Source organism: Lissotriton vulgaris, chromosome 2_1 (assembly GCF_964263255.1).
Source record: "Lissotriton vulgaris chromosome 2_1, aLisVul1.2, whole genome shotgun sequence".
Classification (NCBI taxonomy): domain Eukaryota; kingdom Metazoa; phylum Chordata; class Amphibia; order Caudata; family Salamandridae; genus Lissotriton; species Lissotriton vulgaris.
This window is the reverse complement of record NC_141687.1, coordinates 1,950,212,691-1,950,233,453: the sequence shown is the minus strand read 5'-3', so window position 1 is coordinate 1,950,233,453 and position 20,763 is coordinate 1,950,212,691. Positions and strand designations below refer to the sequence as shown.

The 20,763-nt window shown below is 43.9% G+C and overlaps 1 protein-coding gene across 2 annotated transcripts in view; it reads right to left on the bottom strand.

Annotated features, from left to right (window-relative positions):
* The window catches only part of RHCG (Rh family C glycoprotein), a 381,077-nt gene that overhangs the window by 221,225 nt on the left and 139,089 nt on the right, over positions 1-20,763 (bottom strand). For both annotated transcript variants that reach the window (XM_086958133.1, XM_086958132.1), the window contains exon 3: positions 2,840-2,990. In XM_086958133.1, coding sequence (XP_086814259.1) covers positions 2,840-2,990 — 151 coding nt within the window. The remainder of the gene's footprint in view (positions 1-2,839; positions 2,991-20,763) is intronic.

The window sequence follows — 20,763 nt, the reverse complement described above, 5'->3', positions numbered from 1 at the left end:
ATGCGGAATCTCCTATAGGTGGCTTCCTTTGAAATACCTTTCTGTGGTGCAGCAGCATACATCAAGAGCAGGGGTGTGCCATATTTGATTGTAGACCTTACTACACCATGGACTCAATGGTACATTTCTACATATACAAAAACTATCAAAAATGCAGTAGAGATAGTGAGACAGAAAACCTCGTCCTCCTTCAGATAAGTTGGTTACTTGATTAGAAGTCATTTTGAAAGTGGTGACACAAATGGGTCTCTCTTCTTTCACTTTTTGAGGGTGGATGTCCAGTAGGGCTTCTCTGTTTTTGTTTTGAGCCTGTTTCATAGCTTGTGCCACTATCCTGTGAGGATATTTCCTGGCCTCAAATTTTGTTGCCAGCCGTCCTGACTGCACTTTCGAATCCTGCAGATTCGAGAAGTTTTTCTCAGTCTAAGGAACTGTCCAAAAGGGAGGTTTTCTATGAGGTGGCGTGGAGGAAACTGTTGTAAAGGAGTATGCAGTTCTTAGCTGTTGGTTTCTCATGTGTTGTAGTTCTGATTATGCCCTGGTCAGGTATAATATTGAGATCTAGGAATACCAGTTCTTTTTTGCTGATAGTATGAGAGAACTTAAGAAACTTGGTCTGTGTGTTCAGGCAGTGTAGGAAATACTTTGCTATGTATTTGTTGCCCTTCAATATGAATAAGGCATTATCAATATATCTCTTCCACAATGTAATGTGATTGTGATAGGGGTTTTGAGGGCTTAAGCTCTTGTGTTTCTCCAAATGACATAGAGGCTAGCAATGCTTGGCCTGAAGGTGCCTAACATGCTGGTTCTGTGTTTTTGGATGTAAAATGTCCCTTCAATTTAAAAAGTAAAATGTAACATAAAATAAATGAAGCATTCCATCACTACATTACTGGGTGTTTGATAGGTCTCATTGTGAGGGAGCCTTGTATAGAGGCCCTCAAAGTCAAGCCACCTTAGAAGCTGCATTTCTGGTTCAATCAAGGAATCCCTTAGGAGGTGTAAACCGTTCTTGGTATCTTTGAGGTAAGTATTGGTGTTTTGAACTAGCAGCCCCAAAAAGCAACAGCAAATCTGGATAGTGCCTCTAAAATAGAATCTATCCAGGACAGTATAGGTCGCCCAGGCAGGTGAACCAAATTCTTGTTTATCATTGGGATCCTGTGGAAATATGGAGTGACCGAGGTTTTATTGGTAAGAAACACACCCTCTTTTTCTGAAATCTAGTCATGTACCAGGGCTTGTCTGTAATGTGGCCTATTTGTGTTCTCAGAAACTTAGTTGGATCTACGAGGAGAACTTCATGATTTCTCTCATCATTGAGAAGCCTCAGACATTCTTTCTGATACACCCCAGCTGTTTCTAAGACAATATTTCCCCTTATGTCAGCTGGCTTGATCACAATGTTTTTGTCATCAGTCAGATCTTTGATGGGTACTTTTTCCCTCCTGGCTGTATTTTGTAATGTCCTGATAGTGTTTGGGTTAATTTCCCCTATTTCCTTCAGAAGTGCTTTCTCAAAGTCCAATATCTCAACCGGGACTGACGTAACAAGAGGGGTGAAGGTGGATTTCCCTCTCAAACCAGAAAATCCTTGGTGTCATTGATCAATGGTTTGCCTTCAAAGAAGGTCCTCAGCTTGACTTTCCTGATGAACGTGTTGATTTTACAGCGGAGTTGGAATTTGTCCAATGGGGTCAAAGGGGACAAAACCAAAGCCTTTCTTCAAAATCTGCATCTGTGCAGTAGTGAGGTTTCTGTCAGTTACGTTGATAACTAGAGTGGTTGGCTGCTTGGGCCTGGTTAGTTGCTCGAGTTTGGGTGTGCTTCCTTTGTCATTCTCTTGGTGGTCACCTTGACCTGTTCTTCTTTTATGTGCAACGCTGTGTGTTAGAAAGTATACTAATTTTATTAGCAGTGCTCACCGTTATTTTGAGCATGTATTAGTTCACTATATATGACTTATTAGGTGTTGTTCAGAATATATATAAACTGCATACATAATTTGAGTACTTTCATTTAAACATCTTGGTTGAAGATTATATTCCCTGACAAACCTCTTGCAGACTAATTCTCTCATGATTATATATTGCAGATTCCAAAACAAAGAATGCCCAGTAGGTATAATCTCTTTATATGTAGAATGCAGAATATTTTAGTGTGGTTAGCGACAACAGCACTACAGGAGTGGTATCAAGGAGGTAGATCCTTGGTCCTGATGAAAAACTAAGGGGATGGCTTGAAACATGTCGACCTTCTGAAAGGCAGGCACCTAGTTATCCATCCTTCCCTCTCCCCATTTTCAATCATACCTACTAGAGATCAGAATAAATAATAGTTTACCTACTAGCCAGGTATTTTTTAGTTTTTTTCCACATTAAATAAAATGCCTCAACTCCTATTATCATCATTCTACGCCATAGTAACACATCTATAAGTACTCCCATGTAGTTTTTAGGTCACAGCATGCCTTATTTCACAGCAGAATGGGATGGACCAGATGATGAAGCATGCCACTAAGGGGCAACCCTGGTGGGTGAGGATTATATGACAAGTGTGTTTTCTTCACCTTGTGGAGGGTTATTTCCCAGGAAACGGAGTGGCACCCTTTATTTTGGTTACCTTTAAACATAGACACCTACTTCAAGGATCATTTCTGATTCATGGGAAGGTGAAGCCAAGTCATTTTTTTTTATTCTACAATATCTTTATTTCAATATTCTGTAGCTCCTGCACTTGGATTCATTTTAATCGATTGGTCCTGTACTCTGTTTAGTCTTTTTGCTGATTTCAAAAAAGAAGATTTATGTAGGAAGTATGAAGTAAATTTTCTTACGTGAAGCTTTGTTATGACGACCCACTCATTCACAGCATATAGAGTAACTTGAAACAGCGCCATGATCATAAGTTGAACAGGGCTAATCTTGCCAAGCACTCCTCCAAATGCAATTGCCACAGAAGCAGCGCAGAAATCAGCATTGATGAGGCTGAAAAGAAAGAAGCCAATGAGAAAATAAATCGCGTTATTACCAGCTTGGTGTTGCATACAGTGTTTACTTCTAAACATGAAGAGTAGCTTCAGCAACGTTATAACAAAATTCAATATGCAAAGATGTTTAACAGTCTGAAAATGCATTTTCCATGGCAAGAAACACGGACAATGTGTATCGTTTGGTATTTTAGTTCATTTATATCAACATCTGCAAACATAATTTATTGTGGAAAAGAATCAGTTATACGCATTCATTTTATAGAAGGCTACAGTCTCTGCAATGAGATCAGATCCTCCATACTACCTATATGGAAGAAAATAATTAACGCCGCGTTGCTTCAAGGTTCGATTCTGGATTGCCTAAAATCAGGGCAGGTCACTCCATCCTTTTGAAAACCGATGGTAGGCCACATTAACCTTCACAATTTCCGTCCAATTTCCAACATTCCTACTCTGGCTATGCTACTAGAGAAATGCGAACACACCCAGCTATGTAGCCACATTGAATGATTCCAACTGCTGGACCAATTCCAATCTGGCTTCTGTCAGGGTCGTAGCATGGAATCTGCTCTTACCAACATTGTTGATGATGCTCTATGAATGCTGGACCTAAATGAATCGTGCCTTTTGATCCTCCTTGACCTAACGTGGTAGACATGATACCCTTATCGAGCTGCAGGAGCAGAGGATGGAGCTATTAGGGACTGTGCTAAACTGGTTCTCCTGATTCCTACACAATAGAACACAAAGACCCAACGTGAATCTGGCTCTGTCCAAACCCCTTCCGCTCACTCTGGGTATACCATATGTGTCCACGCTTTCACCCACCCTCTTCAACTTGTTCATGGAGCCACAAACAAAAATCCTGGAATTGTCCAACATCCATTATCACATCTATGCTGATGACAAGCACTGTACCTGAAAGTGTCCTCCCTGAGGACATCAGGTACCTCAAACAGAATTTCTCCTTATCGGACCAGCAAAACACTCTACAGACATTGAAGAATGGATGTGTCAACTAACACCTCTCAACTGCACTCCAAACATCAATGATTCCACAAGCTCTATGGGAATAATGCTAGATAAGCATATGAACGTGCAAAAGCACATTAGTGCTCTCACCAAAGGAGTGAAATTCCGACTGAGAGTCCTAAGGAAAATAAAACTGTACCTACCCGACAACGACTTTAAGATTGCGGTGCAAGCCCTAATGATCTCTAAACTAAATAAGGGTAGCACAATTCTCTGTGGGCCTCCTAGATCGAAGACGGCGCTAATTAGATCCTCTCTCAACTCTGCTGCAAGGCTCCTTACAGACTCCAAATGCTATCATCACATCACACCAGAGTTGAAATCACTAAAAGGGCTTCTGCATGAAGCAAGGATAAATCTCAAAATTGAATGCATGACCCACAAAGCGTTACATTTCAACACCCCAATATATCTTGCGCAAAAACTTGAGCTCTCTGAGAGCTCTAGTCCCTTAGAGGCTCTAGCATTTCGGTGCTAAGGGCACTAAAATTCCATACAAAGAAAACCTACAATTGGGCCTTCTCTGGCATTGCACCAAGAATTTGGAACTCATTGCCACCTGAAATAAGACTTAACAATTCCATGACTTCCTACAAAAGGAAAGTTAAAGAGATACTGATAAAGACATTTCTGGGCTAGGTCCCAATCACCCTAGGACCCTCTAGTTTACACTTGGTCTTTATTGATCTGATATGTTTGCTATGATCTGTTATGTTTGTTTCTTGTTCTGCTGTGATATGGTTTTCACTGCTTGTACCTACTTAACTGCCAATATGCGAAGCTCTCTGATACCCATATGTGGTCTTCTTCAAGCCATATAAAACTTTTTAATTAAAAAAAAATTAAAAATTCAACCGCAGATACTTTTTCCAGTGACATTCCTCAAATGTTCATGAAATGCTTTATAATAGCAGTATTTTTGTTGCCTTTTTGCCTTTGCAAGAAAATATCAAATTATGCAAAGGAAACTCAAAAGGCATTGCCGAGGGGATCAGGTTTAGCAACTATAAAAGCATGGCTACACTTGCACCACACATCTCTGTTTCACAATAACCTCGAGAGGAATAAAAATGGCACGCTGATATTCAGGTACAGAAAGCAAGTGAATATTGGCTACAGAGGAGACAGAGAGTTGTTGGCTGCATGAAGAGATCATCATTCGTATTCCATTAATGATTTAAAGTCCATAGTGTCCAGCTTCTTTCATGCTGTCATTAAGTGATGGGTTATCAGTTTTATAGTCTGGATGAGGATCTTCTCTTACGTACACATCTAATTTATTCAGCTGCCATCTCTCAAGATTAATTGCTGTAGACTTGTAGGAAAGGGGGTTTCTATTGCAATAACCTCCCTCTTTGTGCCAGAAGATTTCTGATGCACTTTGACTGAATGTGCCTGAGTCCCTGCTAATCAGGTTCTCAGGGCCTGTGTTCTTTCCCAAAACTGTACCTTTATTACTACAATTGGCACACCTTTGACCCACATGTAAGTCCCTTGTAAAAGGTACCACCTATACCAAAGGCCTTGTGACCAGAGAGGGTCTCTACGGGCTGCAGCATGCCATGTACAACCCTCAGAGACCCCTCACCTAACACATACACACTGGCTCAGCAGACTGTGTGTTTTGGTGCAGACAAAACTGAAGAGTCAACATGGTACATCTCCCTGGGTTCCTTGGTCCACAAACACTGCCTGTGGAATAGGTACGTCACTCCCCTAGCAAGGCTCACAGCCCTATGGTAGGGTTCACTATACAACAGATGAAGGCATAGCTGCTTTAGGAATATGCCCCTCCAGTGTCTGTGCCCATTCACAGACGTTGTAAGTGAAGTAGGGCCATATTGAGTACATTTCCTGGGAGTTTGTCATTACGAATTGCACAGCTTTATGATGGCTTTACTGAGTGCCAAGAAGTTAGGCATGAAACTTCTAAGCATAATAAACAAACACTGATGCCAGTGCTGGATTTATTACAAAATGCACTCAGAGAGCATATTAGAGATGCCACTGAAAAACAATCAATTCTTTTGTGTCCAGCTGACTCGCCTGTACTAGCCTGCCTCACACAGACATGTTTCTGACCCCCTGAAATGGGAGCCCTGTGTTCTCGTGGGTCAGGAACAAAGCTTGCTTGTGGTGGTGGTGCTTTTCATCTACCGACAAACAGGAACAGCATACATGGCAGTGAGCCTCAAAGACTTCCTGCCCTTGGTTATGCTGACCAGGAAATCTCCAACCAGCGGAGACAGGGCCGACTTTAGCGCTGGTGGCGCCTGTGAGACAATGTTTTAACAAACCACAGACTCCCTTACTACCACCCTTTAACATTGCACCCTAAAGTCTCCATAACCACTCTCTCTCAGATGTATTTAGTTATATAGCTCCACCTATACCAGTGTAGGGTGTCAGAGCACTTTACATCACACACACATTACACAGAGACAACAAATCATATTTGTGTATATCAGTGTATAGGAAATGTTACTTAAGCCAGAAGGCTACAAGATGAGTCACATCTCATCCATACTGGTAAACAGTATAGTTTAAGAGTGCCTGGTCTGGAGAAGCACAGACTCAGAATTTAAAACATAACCCCATAGTTGGGGGTTACATATAATAATAAGGATTTTCGTTTACCAAAATTAAAGCTTTTTGAAACATTTGAATAATTAAAGAGGGAGGAAAAAATCATAATGCTCTAATCTATACCTTGCCGCTTCCTTGCAGTTCTTTGATGACAAAAATTAACTGACTGTTCCATGTTAGGATGTTCACATCTACACTGATAATAACAAAAGGATCTATCTGACAAAAGCACTGACCTATTTAAACTATGTGCACTTTGTGATTTGCATGGAATACATTCTTTGAAGCAGGCATATTAACCCTCTGCCCTACCGTAAAATTAGTTATAATTCCACTAGACAAAACTCCTTCTCTCTCCAGGAAGAGCATTAATAACTAGAGTTATCTTGATATGTTTATTCTATGAAAATTGCTGGAGGCCAGTAATGCAGCAGCAGGGGCTTTTAAAACCATAAAATACTTCCAAAGGCGGCGCCCCCTTTAAGAGTCAGCACCCAGTGCAGTGGCACCGGTTTCGCCGCCCTAGAGCTGGCCCTGAGTGGAGATGCCCACCTCTCTGACCAAGCCCCACCTTGACAGCAAGGTCAGCTGGATAATTAGTAGGTAGGAGTAGTGTGTCCCTTCCCTGTCAGGACTACCCCAAAGGTGCCCTGGACTGAGGTGACCCCCACTCCTTAGGAAATTGTTGTAAAGTTGATTAAGTTTAAGTTTAAGTTTAAAATATTTATCAAGCGCAACGTACACCTGGGCGGTTTCTTGGCGCTAAAGTAGCAGGCAGCCAGCTGGGCAAGAGCAGTTGCTAAGGCGTCGACTGGAAAGGCAGGCAGGGCTTACGGTAGAAAAGCCGGAGAAAATAAAAAGGTCTTCAGAGCTTTGCGGAAACTAGAATACTGGGTGAGGGACCTAAGATGGAAGGGGAGAGAGTTCCAGAACATGGGGGCAAGAGTGGAAAATTTCGAGCCACCCTGTTTTTTTCCGGTAGCGAGGGACTGCTAAAAGAAGATGTGCCGAGGAGCGGAGGTCTCTGCCAGGGACATAGGCCTTGATGGCGGAAGATATAAAAAGGGGGGCCAGGCCAGTCCTGGCCTGAAACGCCATGCAGCCTAATTTGAACAAGGCGCGTTCCCGCACAGGGAGCCAGTGGAGGGTTTTCAAGAGGGGGGAGGTATGATGGAATTTGGGAAGGCCGAAGGCAAGGCGGGCAGCCTGGTTCTGCACTAGTTGCAGTTTACGCAGGCTGTACTGAGGGATGCCATTGAACAAGATGTTCCCGTAGTCCAGGCGGGACTGGACCAGTGCGGACATAATTAGTTTAAGTGCAGAGAAAGAAAAGAAGCGAGAGATAGAGCGGATAGTACGGAGAGTAAGAAAGCAGGAAGAAACCACCGAACCAATCTGGGAGTGCATAGTGAGTTTATCATTTAGCTTGATGCCAAGAGTCTTAACAGAGGGAACAGGGGTAGGAGGAGAACCAAAGGAGGGGGGCCAAAAGAGAGAATTCCAGGGACTGGAGCAACCAGCCGTCACCACAAGTTCCGTTTTATCGGGATTGAGTTTCAGGTGGTTGAAATTCATCCAGTCCCTGATGAAAGATAGGATAGATTGGAAGTTAGAGATAGAGTCAGGGGTAGAAGACAGATTGAAGATGAGCTGGAGGTCGTCGGCATAATTATATACCGTGACCTCCAGCTGCTGTAGGGCAAAGATTAGAGGGGCGATATAAAGATTAAATAGTAAAGGAGAGAGAGAAGAGCCCTGGGGAACACCGCACTGGACCTGGCAGGGGGTAGCTGAAAACTCCCCAAGGTGAACCGCCTGGGTCCGGTCCCTCAAAAAGGATGAAAGCCAGATAAGGGCTGAGCCTCCTATGCCCGCCGCCTTGACACGGGAAAGCAAGATGGAATGATCCACCGTGTCAAAAGCGGCGGACAAGTCAAGGAGGACCAGCGCCTGAGATCTGCCCATGTCCATACCCTCTCTGAGGGTGTCTAGTACTGACACCACCACTGACTCTGTCGAGTGCATGGGCCGAAACCCAGCCTGGCACGGAGCCAGCCTCCCATTCTCCTCGGCAAAGGAGCTAAGCGCAGATGTAACATGTCGCTCAAGCACCTTCGCCAGAAACGGGAGAAGGGAGATGGGGCGATAGTTGGCCATCACAGAGGGGTCGGCTCCTGGCTTTTTCAAGATGGGGACGATGGAAGCGGCTTTTAGCGATGGAGTGACAACCCCTCGAACCAGTGAGTCTTTAAGGAAACCCAGAGGAGGCAGAGGGCAGACAGTATAAATCTGCCGTAAGATGTGTGCCGGGCATATATCAGAAGGGGAACCGGATTTAATTTTGGGGAGGAGGGACAGGAGAAGTTCTTCAAAGAGGGGGGGAAAGGAATTGAAAGAGGCTGGGGAGGGGGGAGGCAGGGGGTCAACAAAAAAAGAGGAAGGGGGGGATGTTGGATTTAAAGAAGTGTTTCAGACGAAACTGTCCTCCTGTCATCACCACATTTTTGGCGACGCTTGCCAGCCACAGGTGGTGTTTATCTAGAAACACCTAAAGGAGTCACAGAGCGTGTCCCGTGAGTGTATTCTGGCTGTGACGGAGAAAACCAGAGAGGGGCCATTCATAGTTTAAGTTGTAATTAGCTGTGAATGACTGAGGAACAGCTGAATTGAGGTGAGGAGACTGCTGCCAGCGCGTGTGCCTTCATCTGCTTTCAAACGATCAAGGTGAGGAGCCTGTTGTCAGCGTGTGCGTCTTCATCTGATTTTGATAAATCTCCTTTGAGGTGAGGAGCCGGCACAAAGAGTTGCACAGCCTTGCAGTACTTAGACGCTCAGCCAGTGTATGTGCAATATAAGTCAAATCGATCTCCTTATAAACAATCTGTACCGTACAACTTTGGTTAATTACACTTGGTGGCAGCTTTTGAACACAGATCGTCGTTTCTTTACATTTGATAAAATGCTAATTTTAGAATTTTTCAAAATACTTCATATAGGAATTGCATAGTACAGTCAATAGCTACGGGCAGAAGCCTAAATATAATGTGTACATAATTGGATGCAGTGTTAAGGCTACTGGCTGGTACAAGTCTTCGATAGGTTAGAATTGAAGACAAGGTTGTTTTATCCCTGATTAGGTCTTCAGATTGGAGCTTTGCCCTATTGCTATGTAGGTTGCGACAAAGCTGAGTGGCGGTGAGTCATGGCCGCAGGTATTCTGCTACCGCAAAGGACGTAACCTGTTGTCAACTTGCTGAATCTCTCTGCTAATCACGTATCTACTCCTACACTGTGATGCTATCAGCTTTCATGCTCCATTTATCACCAAGTACATGGCAGCCAAGCATGAAGTAGTACCAACGGTAGCAGGAATAAGCTCGACACACAACAGTTTCAACTTCATTCTTTTGGCCTTGTGAATGTGGCTTTTTGATCGCTCCTGTGCTTTTGGATAGCACTTACTTTAAGAACAGAGAATTCCATAAATGAATGCACAACAATTAAATGTATGGGGGTTTTTAACAATTCATTGGCATATGTAGGAACATCATTCAAGCACTTTTTATGCTGCCCACAGTCGCACCAACCAGACACTTTCTGTATTGATTCTTGCCATCTTCCAAGCTTTAAGGTAGTTGTTTTTTAGACAAATCCTTCTAAATTTCTCCATTTTTATTTTTTGACAATTTTATATGAGTTTATCCTTATTTAATTTAGTTTTGTGAATAAATAAATCTGAAACTAGTATGTTTTCATATTTATTTAGCCAATAAAGGTACACTCAGACTTGAATGCCTGAGTGTTTCAATAGCACATATACCCATAGATGAGAAATCAATACACTAAAAAAATGCAGGCTCATGTTGGTATCAAGCTTGCGCTCATATACAGCTGTTTAAGCCTCATTAGTAATGTCTGGTTATGGTGTACAGTTTTACAATGTCCCCATATCTCTGATATAATGCCTTAATGGAAATATCATGGAAAGTACTACTATGCCCTGCATGTGGGAATAAGAACATTTGAGAAGAGGCATTCCCTTTCCTGTGCACAGAAGACCTTGAAGTCACCGTTTAGCCACTCTAGAGGTTAGTGGTCAAATACAGAAATCTATTCAACACTTTTAAAAGAAAGGGACAGGGTATCTAAATATACCTGCCCTGCCACTCTTTTGCCTAATAAAAGAACGTGAGGAGGAGTTTCAGTCATTTAGAGCACATGTGACAAATATATAAGAAGGACAGCATACCCCATTTTGTCTCACCAGATCTTATGATATAGATTATGTGGTCCTGAGGAAGGTAGTTTTCTATCGTCAACGACACCGAAATGTACGTGAACTGTATGCTTGGAAAACCCCAGCAACAAAAACAAATCTCTTGATTTTTTCTAAGATGTATGTGAGATCAAGCTGGGACATAAAAGTGAGTTTGCAGTGTGAATGTGTGCAAGTGAGGTATGAAGTAGAGAGTGAGCGTACATATGAGGCAATATATGGCAAAATATTAGGTGACGAAAAATTTGCAAATGTTAATGTAAAATACAGTGTGTTCTTGTTAGGTGTATATATATATATATATGTATATATATATATCTATATATATATAAATATTGTGTGTATATATATATTGTGTGTGTATATATATATATATATATATATATATATATATATATATATATATATATATATACACAGCTTTGACTCGTCTACCGGTTTGTGTCCCCGTCACCCTCCCCCTCCTCTTTCCATGCTGTGTCTCTCACCCTCCCCTCCTCTTTCCCTCCTCCATTCTCAGTCTACTTCCCCATCTCTTACCCCCCTGGAATCTCTCCCCTTGCCTGCTTTTTCCCTTACGTATATGTTCCTTTTTGTTTGTCTCGATCTTACTTGTAACTATATTGCCAGGCTCTAATAACTGTGTAACCTTTGTAACGATGTAACCTGCAATTATGGTCTGATACTCATGTAAAGCGCTCTGATACCTCTGGGTCTAGCCAGCGCTATATAAAACCTTTTAAATAAATAAATAAATAAATAGGTCAAGTGTGATTTTTTTCATACTTTCTTTTAGATGGAAAGTAAAAGACAGCAATGGGCTAAAAGTTAACATATTCCATTTCGTTGTTTAAAATGAACCCTAATTAAAAGCATCTTGACTGTGCATTTGTGGGTATTTTTGCAATGTTTCTATGATTTATCCATTGCGCCATCATGCAGATTATAGAACCACCATGTTCTTATACACATACTTTTTTAATATAAATGCTTTTCTAATCCCGAGGTGATAACATAATGTAGGTGTTTGATTACTTGTCATCAGAAGTCATGAAATCTCCCATTTTGGCATGAATTAGGTCTGTCCATTCATTACATTATGATGCACATGATTGGCGCAACCCACAACATACTGAATCACCTTAAATCAGTGGAATGCCACAAACTAAATGCATGAAGTTTTCCTAGGCAGGTCGCATCTAAATCAACTCTTTTTTATTTCCATCATGGTTCATTATTTACAGCATTAGCTTTGTTGGAGTCTCACCAATGGCTTGAAAAACTGAGAGTGATTGCGATTATACAGTAAAATCCCAATCCCTCTGTTTCTGGCAAGGCACCCAAAATGTGATGGTTTTTTGATGCTACAGTTTTCATGGAATGACGAAATCTAGAGAACTAATTAAATGTTTTTTTCTTAATTCATTGATGAAATAACACCTAATGTTTATGTCCTGCTGTATGTTCATGATCTGATTCACACAAAACATTAGCATCTATGAACTTGTAGTGGTATTACTGCAAAAGGGTGAAGACTTACTACTTTTGTTATTCCCAAACATGGACCGTAGCTCTCCTAAAGTTCTTATCTCCCCTATGTGTAATTGACATAGGGTACATTTTCACCTGAGAAAATTCAGTCATGCTGTTTAAATGGTTGTTTCTTTCTTTTTTGTCCACCAGGGAAAGTTTTCCCATTAAGATACCACTTTCCATAAACTCCCCCCAAAGCTTGTGGGTGTTTCATTCCAATGTCCACCCGGAAAGGGGATTGCCTTAAGCATTTTGCTGGAGAAAATCTTTGACAATTTCCAAGGTAGGTAAAGATCACCTAAGACTTATTTGTGAATGCCAACAAGCTCACAAGTGTGTGGGTGATCACAAACTCTTAAGGAAAATCACTCTTTGATCCACCCATTTCTCACCCTTTTAGGGGCCGATTCCGATCTGGGTCAGAAAGCTCTCCGACCGAGCCGGATTCGGAGTGTTTTCCGACCGAGCCGGAGTCCTGCAGTCCGACCGAGCGAGTACGATGCAGCGAATCCTGCCGGACTCGGTTCGGTCTGACTCCCATAGACGTCAATGGGAGCCAGTCGTACGACGCGTACATGGGCTCCCATTTACTGAATGGGTATGTCTCCCACAAGGGCACCCTCTACAGTGGGTACATGTTGGTGCCATCCATACCGAACATGCCTGTGTTGGGGGCCCTTGGGTCTCCCCCTGTGTCCGAGTCATATGGCTGGGGTAAAAGGGTTCCGCGCGGACCCCCAAATGCAACTTTCTAGATGTTTTGCGAGCCGGAAACTTAGGCTTGCACTGGCTGTCTGACATGTGCTCTGTTGTAAATTGCATCCATTGCACAACACGGTTTGCTTATGGACGAGACGTGCGGAGCTGTATGGACCCGGAAACGACTCGGTCGGTGAATTTCATGTTGCGCGCATCGTACTTGCTCGCTCGTACAGCGGTACGAGTTGGACGGAAAACACGCATATGGCTCGTACTTTTTCAGGCTGGATCGCGCTCGGTGCCCTTCCGAGCGAGATTGGAATCAGCCCCATAGTGAGTACTATTACTAAGCAATTGTACATAGTTGAGGTGTACATTTGCACAGAAGTAACTGTATGTATGCCTGCTAAATATTCTTTCCTGGATATGCATGTTGTTAGACCTAACAGTTTTAGGGTGGTCTCATACCCAACTTTTTGCCTACCTCTTCCACTTTTTCTGACCTTGTTTTTGCTGGCTCCAGAACTCCGTTCACTTTACCACTGCTAACCAGTGCTAAAGTGCTTGTGCTCCCCTCCTAAATATGGTAATATTGGCTTATCCCCAAATGACATATTTAATTTACTTACAATTCCCTAGTAAAGTGCAGTACATGTGCCCAGGGTCTTTGAATTAAATTCTGCTTGTGGGCCTGCAGTACTGATTGTGCCACCCACTTAAGTAACCCTCTAACCATGGCTTAGGCCTGCCATTGTAGAGCCTGTATGTGTAGTTTGAACTGCAATTTCAACCTGGAAAGATAAACCTCTTGCCAGGCCTAAACTGTCCCTTTTTCTCCATATAGGGCACCCCTAAGGTTGGCCCTGGATAACCAGAGGGCAAGGTGCAAAGGATTTAAAAGTTAGGACACGCACTTTTAAGTTTTACATGTCCTGCTATTGGAAAACTCTTAAATTTGTTTTTCACTACTGCAAGGTCCATCTCTTCCATAGGATAATATTGAGATTACCTTATTACATCCTGATTCTGAAGAGATATACTTTTCTCTTTTTGGTTTCTTTGTGATCACAATAAAAAATCCCAATTCATGGTGAAGTTGGATTTTAAATTGTTATTCTGAAAATGCCACTTTTAGAAAGTTGACCTTTTCTTTCTTTAGCCATTTGTTGTTTGCTGCCTATCTCTGATAAACGTCTTGAGAGGGTGGCAGCTGGGCTTTGTGTATTACCCCTAGACAGCCACACACAACGGGAGCTCAGGTGTGTCTTAATGGGCCATCCTGGGAGGATGGGAGGGAAGAGCTGGGCACAGCCTCACACTTACACTTGAATTGACTGTGTTCTGCCCACATACAATGGGTTGAATACACCCCTCTAGTTAATCTGGAGCCAGGGCAGGAAGGGAGGACCTCTGTGCACTTTAAAGACCTGTCTTTGACATTTCCCCCACTTTAAATCTGGCTGAACCAGGCCGGGACAAAGTGGAAAGTTCAGGCAGACCGCCATGGAGCACTGGCCATACACAATGACCCAGTGAAGCCTACTGAACAAAAGTACATTAACTCTGTATGCATCAATGAAGATGCAGGGTGCAGCCGAGCAATTCATCAGTATCCACATGCAGTAGAGGTGTTACATCAATTTTATCCATGCAACAGCGGTGACACATCGGTTCCAAAGGCGTTGCACCGGTTCTGAGATGCAACTATTCTGCAGGCGGGTTGACAGGTTTCTCCACACAGGAGAGGTGATGTATTGATCTTTCCCATGCAGTAGCATCGATAAATTGGTTCTGGAGTGGTGGTTCTAGAGGCGATACGCTGGTTCTGAGGGGGATGCGCCAGTCCTGTTCCTGCAACAGTGGCAATGTGTTGATTATACACTCACAGCAGAGGATGCGTCACTTCCGCTGAGGCACACACCTTAGGCCTACTTCCAGGGGTCAATGACTAGGATGGTCCCATTTGGCAGGACAGACTCACAGGTTGCAGAGTCCAGGTGTAGGGGCAGGATGGTAGAAAGTCATTTATGTCCCTGAGACTTCAGATCAGGAGGCAAGCCAGCAAGCCCTAGGAGCCACTCTGTGTTCAAGTGATACAGGTCCAGTTCTTCTCACCCATGCTGAGGAACAGCAGGCAGACAGGCAGCAAAGCAGGATTCCAGCAAAGCAGCAGTCGAGCAGAGTGGCAGTCCTTCAGCAGCACAGCAGTCCTTCCTCCTGGCAGAGTTTTTCAAAGGCAAATATTGTACCAAAGTCATCGAGTCAGAGACACAGTATGTATACTGAATTGTGCATTTGAAGTGGGGGTGACTTCACAAAAGGGCTTTGAAGTACACAGAGTTCCTCCATCCCAGTTCTGGCTCCATACTCACTCTAGGAAGATATGTAGACCTTTGTGGGGGGACAGGATATAGCCTATTCAGGTGTGTACATGTCAGCTACTCCCTCCCATCCTGCCCAGATGATCCATCAGGATGTGGATGGCCCATCAGTCACACCTAAGCTCCCTTTGTGTGTGGCTGTCTATAGGGAAAGCACAATGTCAAGCTGTCACCCACCCCAGACGTGTATTGGAGACATGCAGCAGGCCCACTGGGCTAAAATGTAGAAGTCAGGAGCGCACAAATCATATGCTAGGCTGGACTATCTTCTCAGTTCTTCCACATTACATGCGCTTGCGACTAACACTGAGATCCTGACGGCCTCTTTATCGGACCACTCCCCAGTTATTGCCACCTTTAAGTTCCCACCAATGCGACAGCCCATCTGACATTGGCATCTGTGCGACACTCTGCTCCACCAAACCTCAGTAGTAGAACAGATTCAGAAAGCTATCACAAACTACCTTACTCTCAATGCCAACTCAGACACCTCTTTAGCGACACAGTGGGCGGCACTCAAGGCAGTTAAGCGAGGGGAATTTATCGCCATATCCCCGGCCAACAACTTTGAACACAGTCGTAAACGGGCCAAGCACTCCCAGCTGGTTGCAGAGCTGGAACAGATACACCAGCGGACTAGCGCTTCTCGAGCCTGGCACCAATTGTGCATAGAACTGAAGCAACTAGCAGCACTACATTAAGATATAGCCGAATTTGCAGCTCTCCGTCTCCGCCACTCATATTACACAGGTGCGATCGCCTCCTGGCCCACTAGCTACGAGAAGCCAGACAAGGGCAGGGTGTTCAGGCCATCCACTCTTCTAGTGGTGAACTCACTACTGAGACTGATGCAATAGCGGAAATCTTTTGAAACTTCTATGCGGAGCTATATTCGAATGAACCGGTTGACGCCCACCTTAGGGCCGACTATCTAGCAGCAGCACACATACCTTCTCCCACCCCGGCGCTGGCCGAATATTTAGATAGGGATATTGGTACAGCAGAAGTAATAGCAGCAATTTCCCGCCTCAAAATTGGCAAATCCCCTGGGCCGGATGGCAACTCGGCGGCCTTTTACAAGGCGTTCTGTAGCCAGGTATCCCCCATACTGACAGGCTTGTTCAACTCCTTTGCGCAAACTGGGGCTATCCCGGAAGAGATGCTTGAGGTATCAATCGTGGTCATCCCGAAACCTGGGAAAGATAATACATCCTGTGGCATGTACAGACCGATATCTCTACTGAACATAGATATTAAACTTTATACTAGCATATTGGAGACCTGACTGGCGCCGTTCACGTCCCAACTAGTTGAGCCGGACCAGGCAGGATTTATACCTCAGAGACAAACGAGTGACAACACCACAAGGGTCCTCTATCTAATCGTAAAGGCTTCTTGCACTCAGGGGGAATATAGGCTAGTGGATCTCGACGCAGAAAAGGCCTTCAACAGGGTACATTGGCCCTACCTGGAGCAGGTCCTGACATAGGTCGACCTCGGTGAAAAACTGTGCACTCAGATCCTCAACTGCTACCAATCCCCCAAAGCGATGGTTCGGGTCAGTGGCCATACATCCTCCCACTTCCCCATTAGAAGAGGAACCAGGCAGGGGTGCCCTCTTTCACCCCTTTTATTCGCACTCTAAATGGAATCCTTGGATTCACTGATTAGACGCCACCCCCTCATCTCTGGGATCAAGTTTGGAGGAGACATACACACTATAAGTTTGTATGAGATTCCCGCGCTGAGATCCCTTTTCATCGAAATGCATTGCTTCGCACAGGCTTTGGGGTTTTAAAATTAACATGAATAAGTCGATCACACTCAATATCTCTCTCTCCCTGCACACTCTAGCTTATCAACAAGAAGAACATCCCATACAATGGTCAGACTCCTTGATTCCGTACCTTGGAATTCAGCTAGCTCCCTCCATACATGCCACGGCTGAAACCAACTATTCAATGCTTCGCTCGCACATACGTAAGGAACTAGGCCAGTGGAAACACTATACTTTATCCTGGCTAGGTAGGATAGCAGCATCCTTCCCCAGATCTTGTACCTCTTTCAGACCCTACCCATCCACCCTCCCACAGGCTGGATTCAACAGACCTAATCAGACCTGGCACACTTTATCTTGCAGGGCCTGCAAACCCCAGTGCAAGCACGCGATAGCAATCCTTGCACCAGAGAAGGGAGGTGTAGGAGTTCCTGATCTCCAACTTTATTTTTATGCCTCACAGTTTCGATATCTAGTGGAATGGCACCGCCTAGAATCGGAGAAGCACTAGCTGTTTCAGGACCAGGCAGTGGTGGCCATGCCTTTGCAGGACATTCCCTTCCTCCGTAAACCGCAGAGACCACCCAATCTTTATGCATCATATATTACAAGCACAATTATGGAGGCCTGGGATCACACTAACATGGCCCATAGCCTGACTACCTACCTTTACCCCCTCAGGCCACTGCTCTGACAATCCAGAGTTCCAGCCTGTCTCTGGGCCATCTCTTCGACTTGGGGGGGATTATTCCATTCCCACAGCTTAAGGCAGATTACGGCCTTCCAGAATCCGAACGCCTGCCCTACCTGCAGCTCCGACACTGGGCACTTCACCCACACATCAAACCCGGGCTCAAAACCTCCAGACCCCTTATGAAAAGTGGCTCATCACCGCACGTCCGATAAAAAACATTATTTCCGACCTGTATAAAATGCTATTGACATCCACTAAGCACACATACAATGCCGGTCGAGCACGCTTGGAGCGAGACCTAGGAAGGACACTTAGCCACAAGGAGTGGGAAGGCATATACCACAGGGCTCGGCACTCAGCATATCACATGGGACTCACTGGGACACTGACTACAATAGCCACATACTGGTATTACACCCCAGAACACCTGCACCGATTTGATCCATGACAAAGCGCCCTTTGTTGGAGGGGTTGTTGGGAGGTGGACACTCTGGTACATCTCCTTTGGGGCTGTGACTGCATCTAATCCTACTGGTCCCAGGTGCTCAATGAAATCAACACCCACTTTGAAACACAGCTCCAGAGATTTCCTGCATACATTCTCCTGAGCTTACACAATCCCATAACATATCCGCTCAAGTCCTGGCGGGGCCGACAGATTGACATCGCATTAGGCGCAGTCACACAGACCATCTTATGCACTGACGTACCGCTCAGCCCTTAATATTTACCAGATGGCTACAATGACTGTGGTTGGTGTTAGGTATGGAGAAACTGACTCTCACGTTGGCTGGCAGGGGGTCTGATTTCCCAGAGCTGTGGCGGCTCTTTTTGGACCTTCTCGTATCTGAGTTCTGAGAACTGACGTGCCCCTGATACCTCAGACTTCTTTGCCTCTCTGACACACCGCTCCCACATGGTGATTCTTCACAGCATCACAAAAGACTGTGTTGATCCCTATATTATTCCGTCAAAGGGATTTGGAGCCCCACCCCCCTTGACCCTATATAATTCCTATTGCCTTTCTCTGGTGGACGAGGGGGGTTGGGGGGGGGGGAGGTAATGTTGGACTCAAGTTGTTCGCTTTGATTTTTCCCCTTTTCCCTTTATTATTTGTCTCTCACCGGCCCGCTCCGCTCTTCTTACCTTGGTAATGCTGTTATGTCCGACACTGGTTGTCTATATTGCACTGTCGCACGGAGCTGAATGTCTTTTTTGCCTTATTTGGAATATTAATACAAGATTTAAACCATAAACAACAAATGTGAGAGTTTTTCACTATCAAGACATGTAAAACTTAAAAGTACATATCCTACTTTTTGACTACACAGTGCCCTGACCTAAGGGCTACCTGGGGCCTTCCTTACAGGTGATATATGTGTAATTAAATGTATGGTTAAGGCTTGTCAAGGTGTTTAAATTTTCACACATAGGCTCTGCAGTGGCTGGCCTAAGACATGTTTAAAGTGCTACTTGCGCGTTTGGGACAATCAGTGTCGCAGGCCCACTAGTAGCATTTACCTTGCAGACCCTGGGCACATGTAGTGCACCCTACTAGGTACCAATAGGTACATTACATTTGCCAATTGTAGATATATCTCAATTATATCAAGTTTTAGGGGAGAAGCACATGCCCTTTAGCACTGGTTGCCAGTGGTAAAGTTCTCAGTGTCTTAAGGCCAACAAAAACGAGGTCAGAAAAGGAGGAGGAGGAAGGCAAAATGTTTGGGGTGACCCTTCAGAAAGGGCCATTTTCCAACAAGTGCTTAATCTTTCTAAACGCTATTGTACAGGTTATACTGTAAAAACTCATATCTCAAATTCTACCTATTCGATTTTTATTGTTTTGGTCTTGTTTTATTTATTAAATTAAGAGCCTTTTTTCACACCTGGTGTGAAATCTTTTGTGTGGTATTTTCACTGTTTGAAGTGTTGCGCAAATATTTTACACATTGTCTCTAAAGTAAACCTGACTGTTCTGTGCCAAGCTACCAGAGGGGTGAGCACGGGTTAATTTAGGGTTTGCATTTTTATTACCCTGACCAGGATTGTGGGTGTTGCCTGACTTAAGCTCATACCCTGGTCAACCAACAACACAATTTCTAACATATGTCATTCATAAACACAGACGCCTTGAGCCATATACATAAACGGCTTTGTGAATCAGGCCCTAAGCATTCCCTCCTTTGTTCTTTTGGATAAAACTTTTTTTTGTTGGTCGGCTTTATTCTTATTTGAATTTATAAGTTTATTCTCAAAGAATCAAAACATTGACAAAGGCATTTTTCAATTTGTAAAAATTATAAAATGCTCTTTTAGTGATAAAAGGTGAATTTTTGTATTTTAATTTAAATTTTCAGTTAAATAAAACTTGAAAAAATTGCCACTTGAGTCTTTAGCAACATGTAATCGGAAAATACCGAATGTCTTGTTTTTACTTCGCCAGCCAAGAAAATTTTAGGACTGAATGTTACAGTTCCCTACTTTCATTTCATTTAAATGGACAACAGCATGGCCGAGATTGGAACGAAAGGCAGTCCTAGCAACAATGCTCTAACCGGTCCCAATCCTTTCATTTGCTTACAAGCTCTCTCACTCTCTGTCTCTCTCCCTCTCTAGATCCATCCATTTTCTCTCTGTCTCCTTCTCCCTCCTATCTCTTCTACCCCTCTGATCTCTGGCTATATCTTGACCCCTCTTTTTCCCCTATCTCTCTCTTTAAGCGCCATGTGTCTCTGAATTAATCTGGTGGACCTGGTGAAAGTAATTGAGGCACTAGCTGTGGCCCTA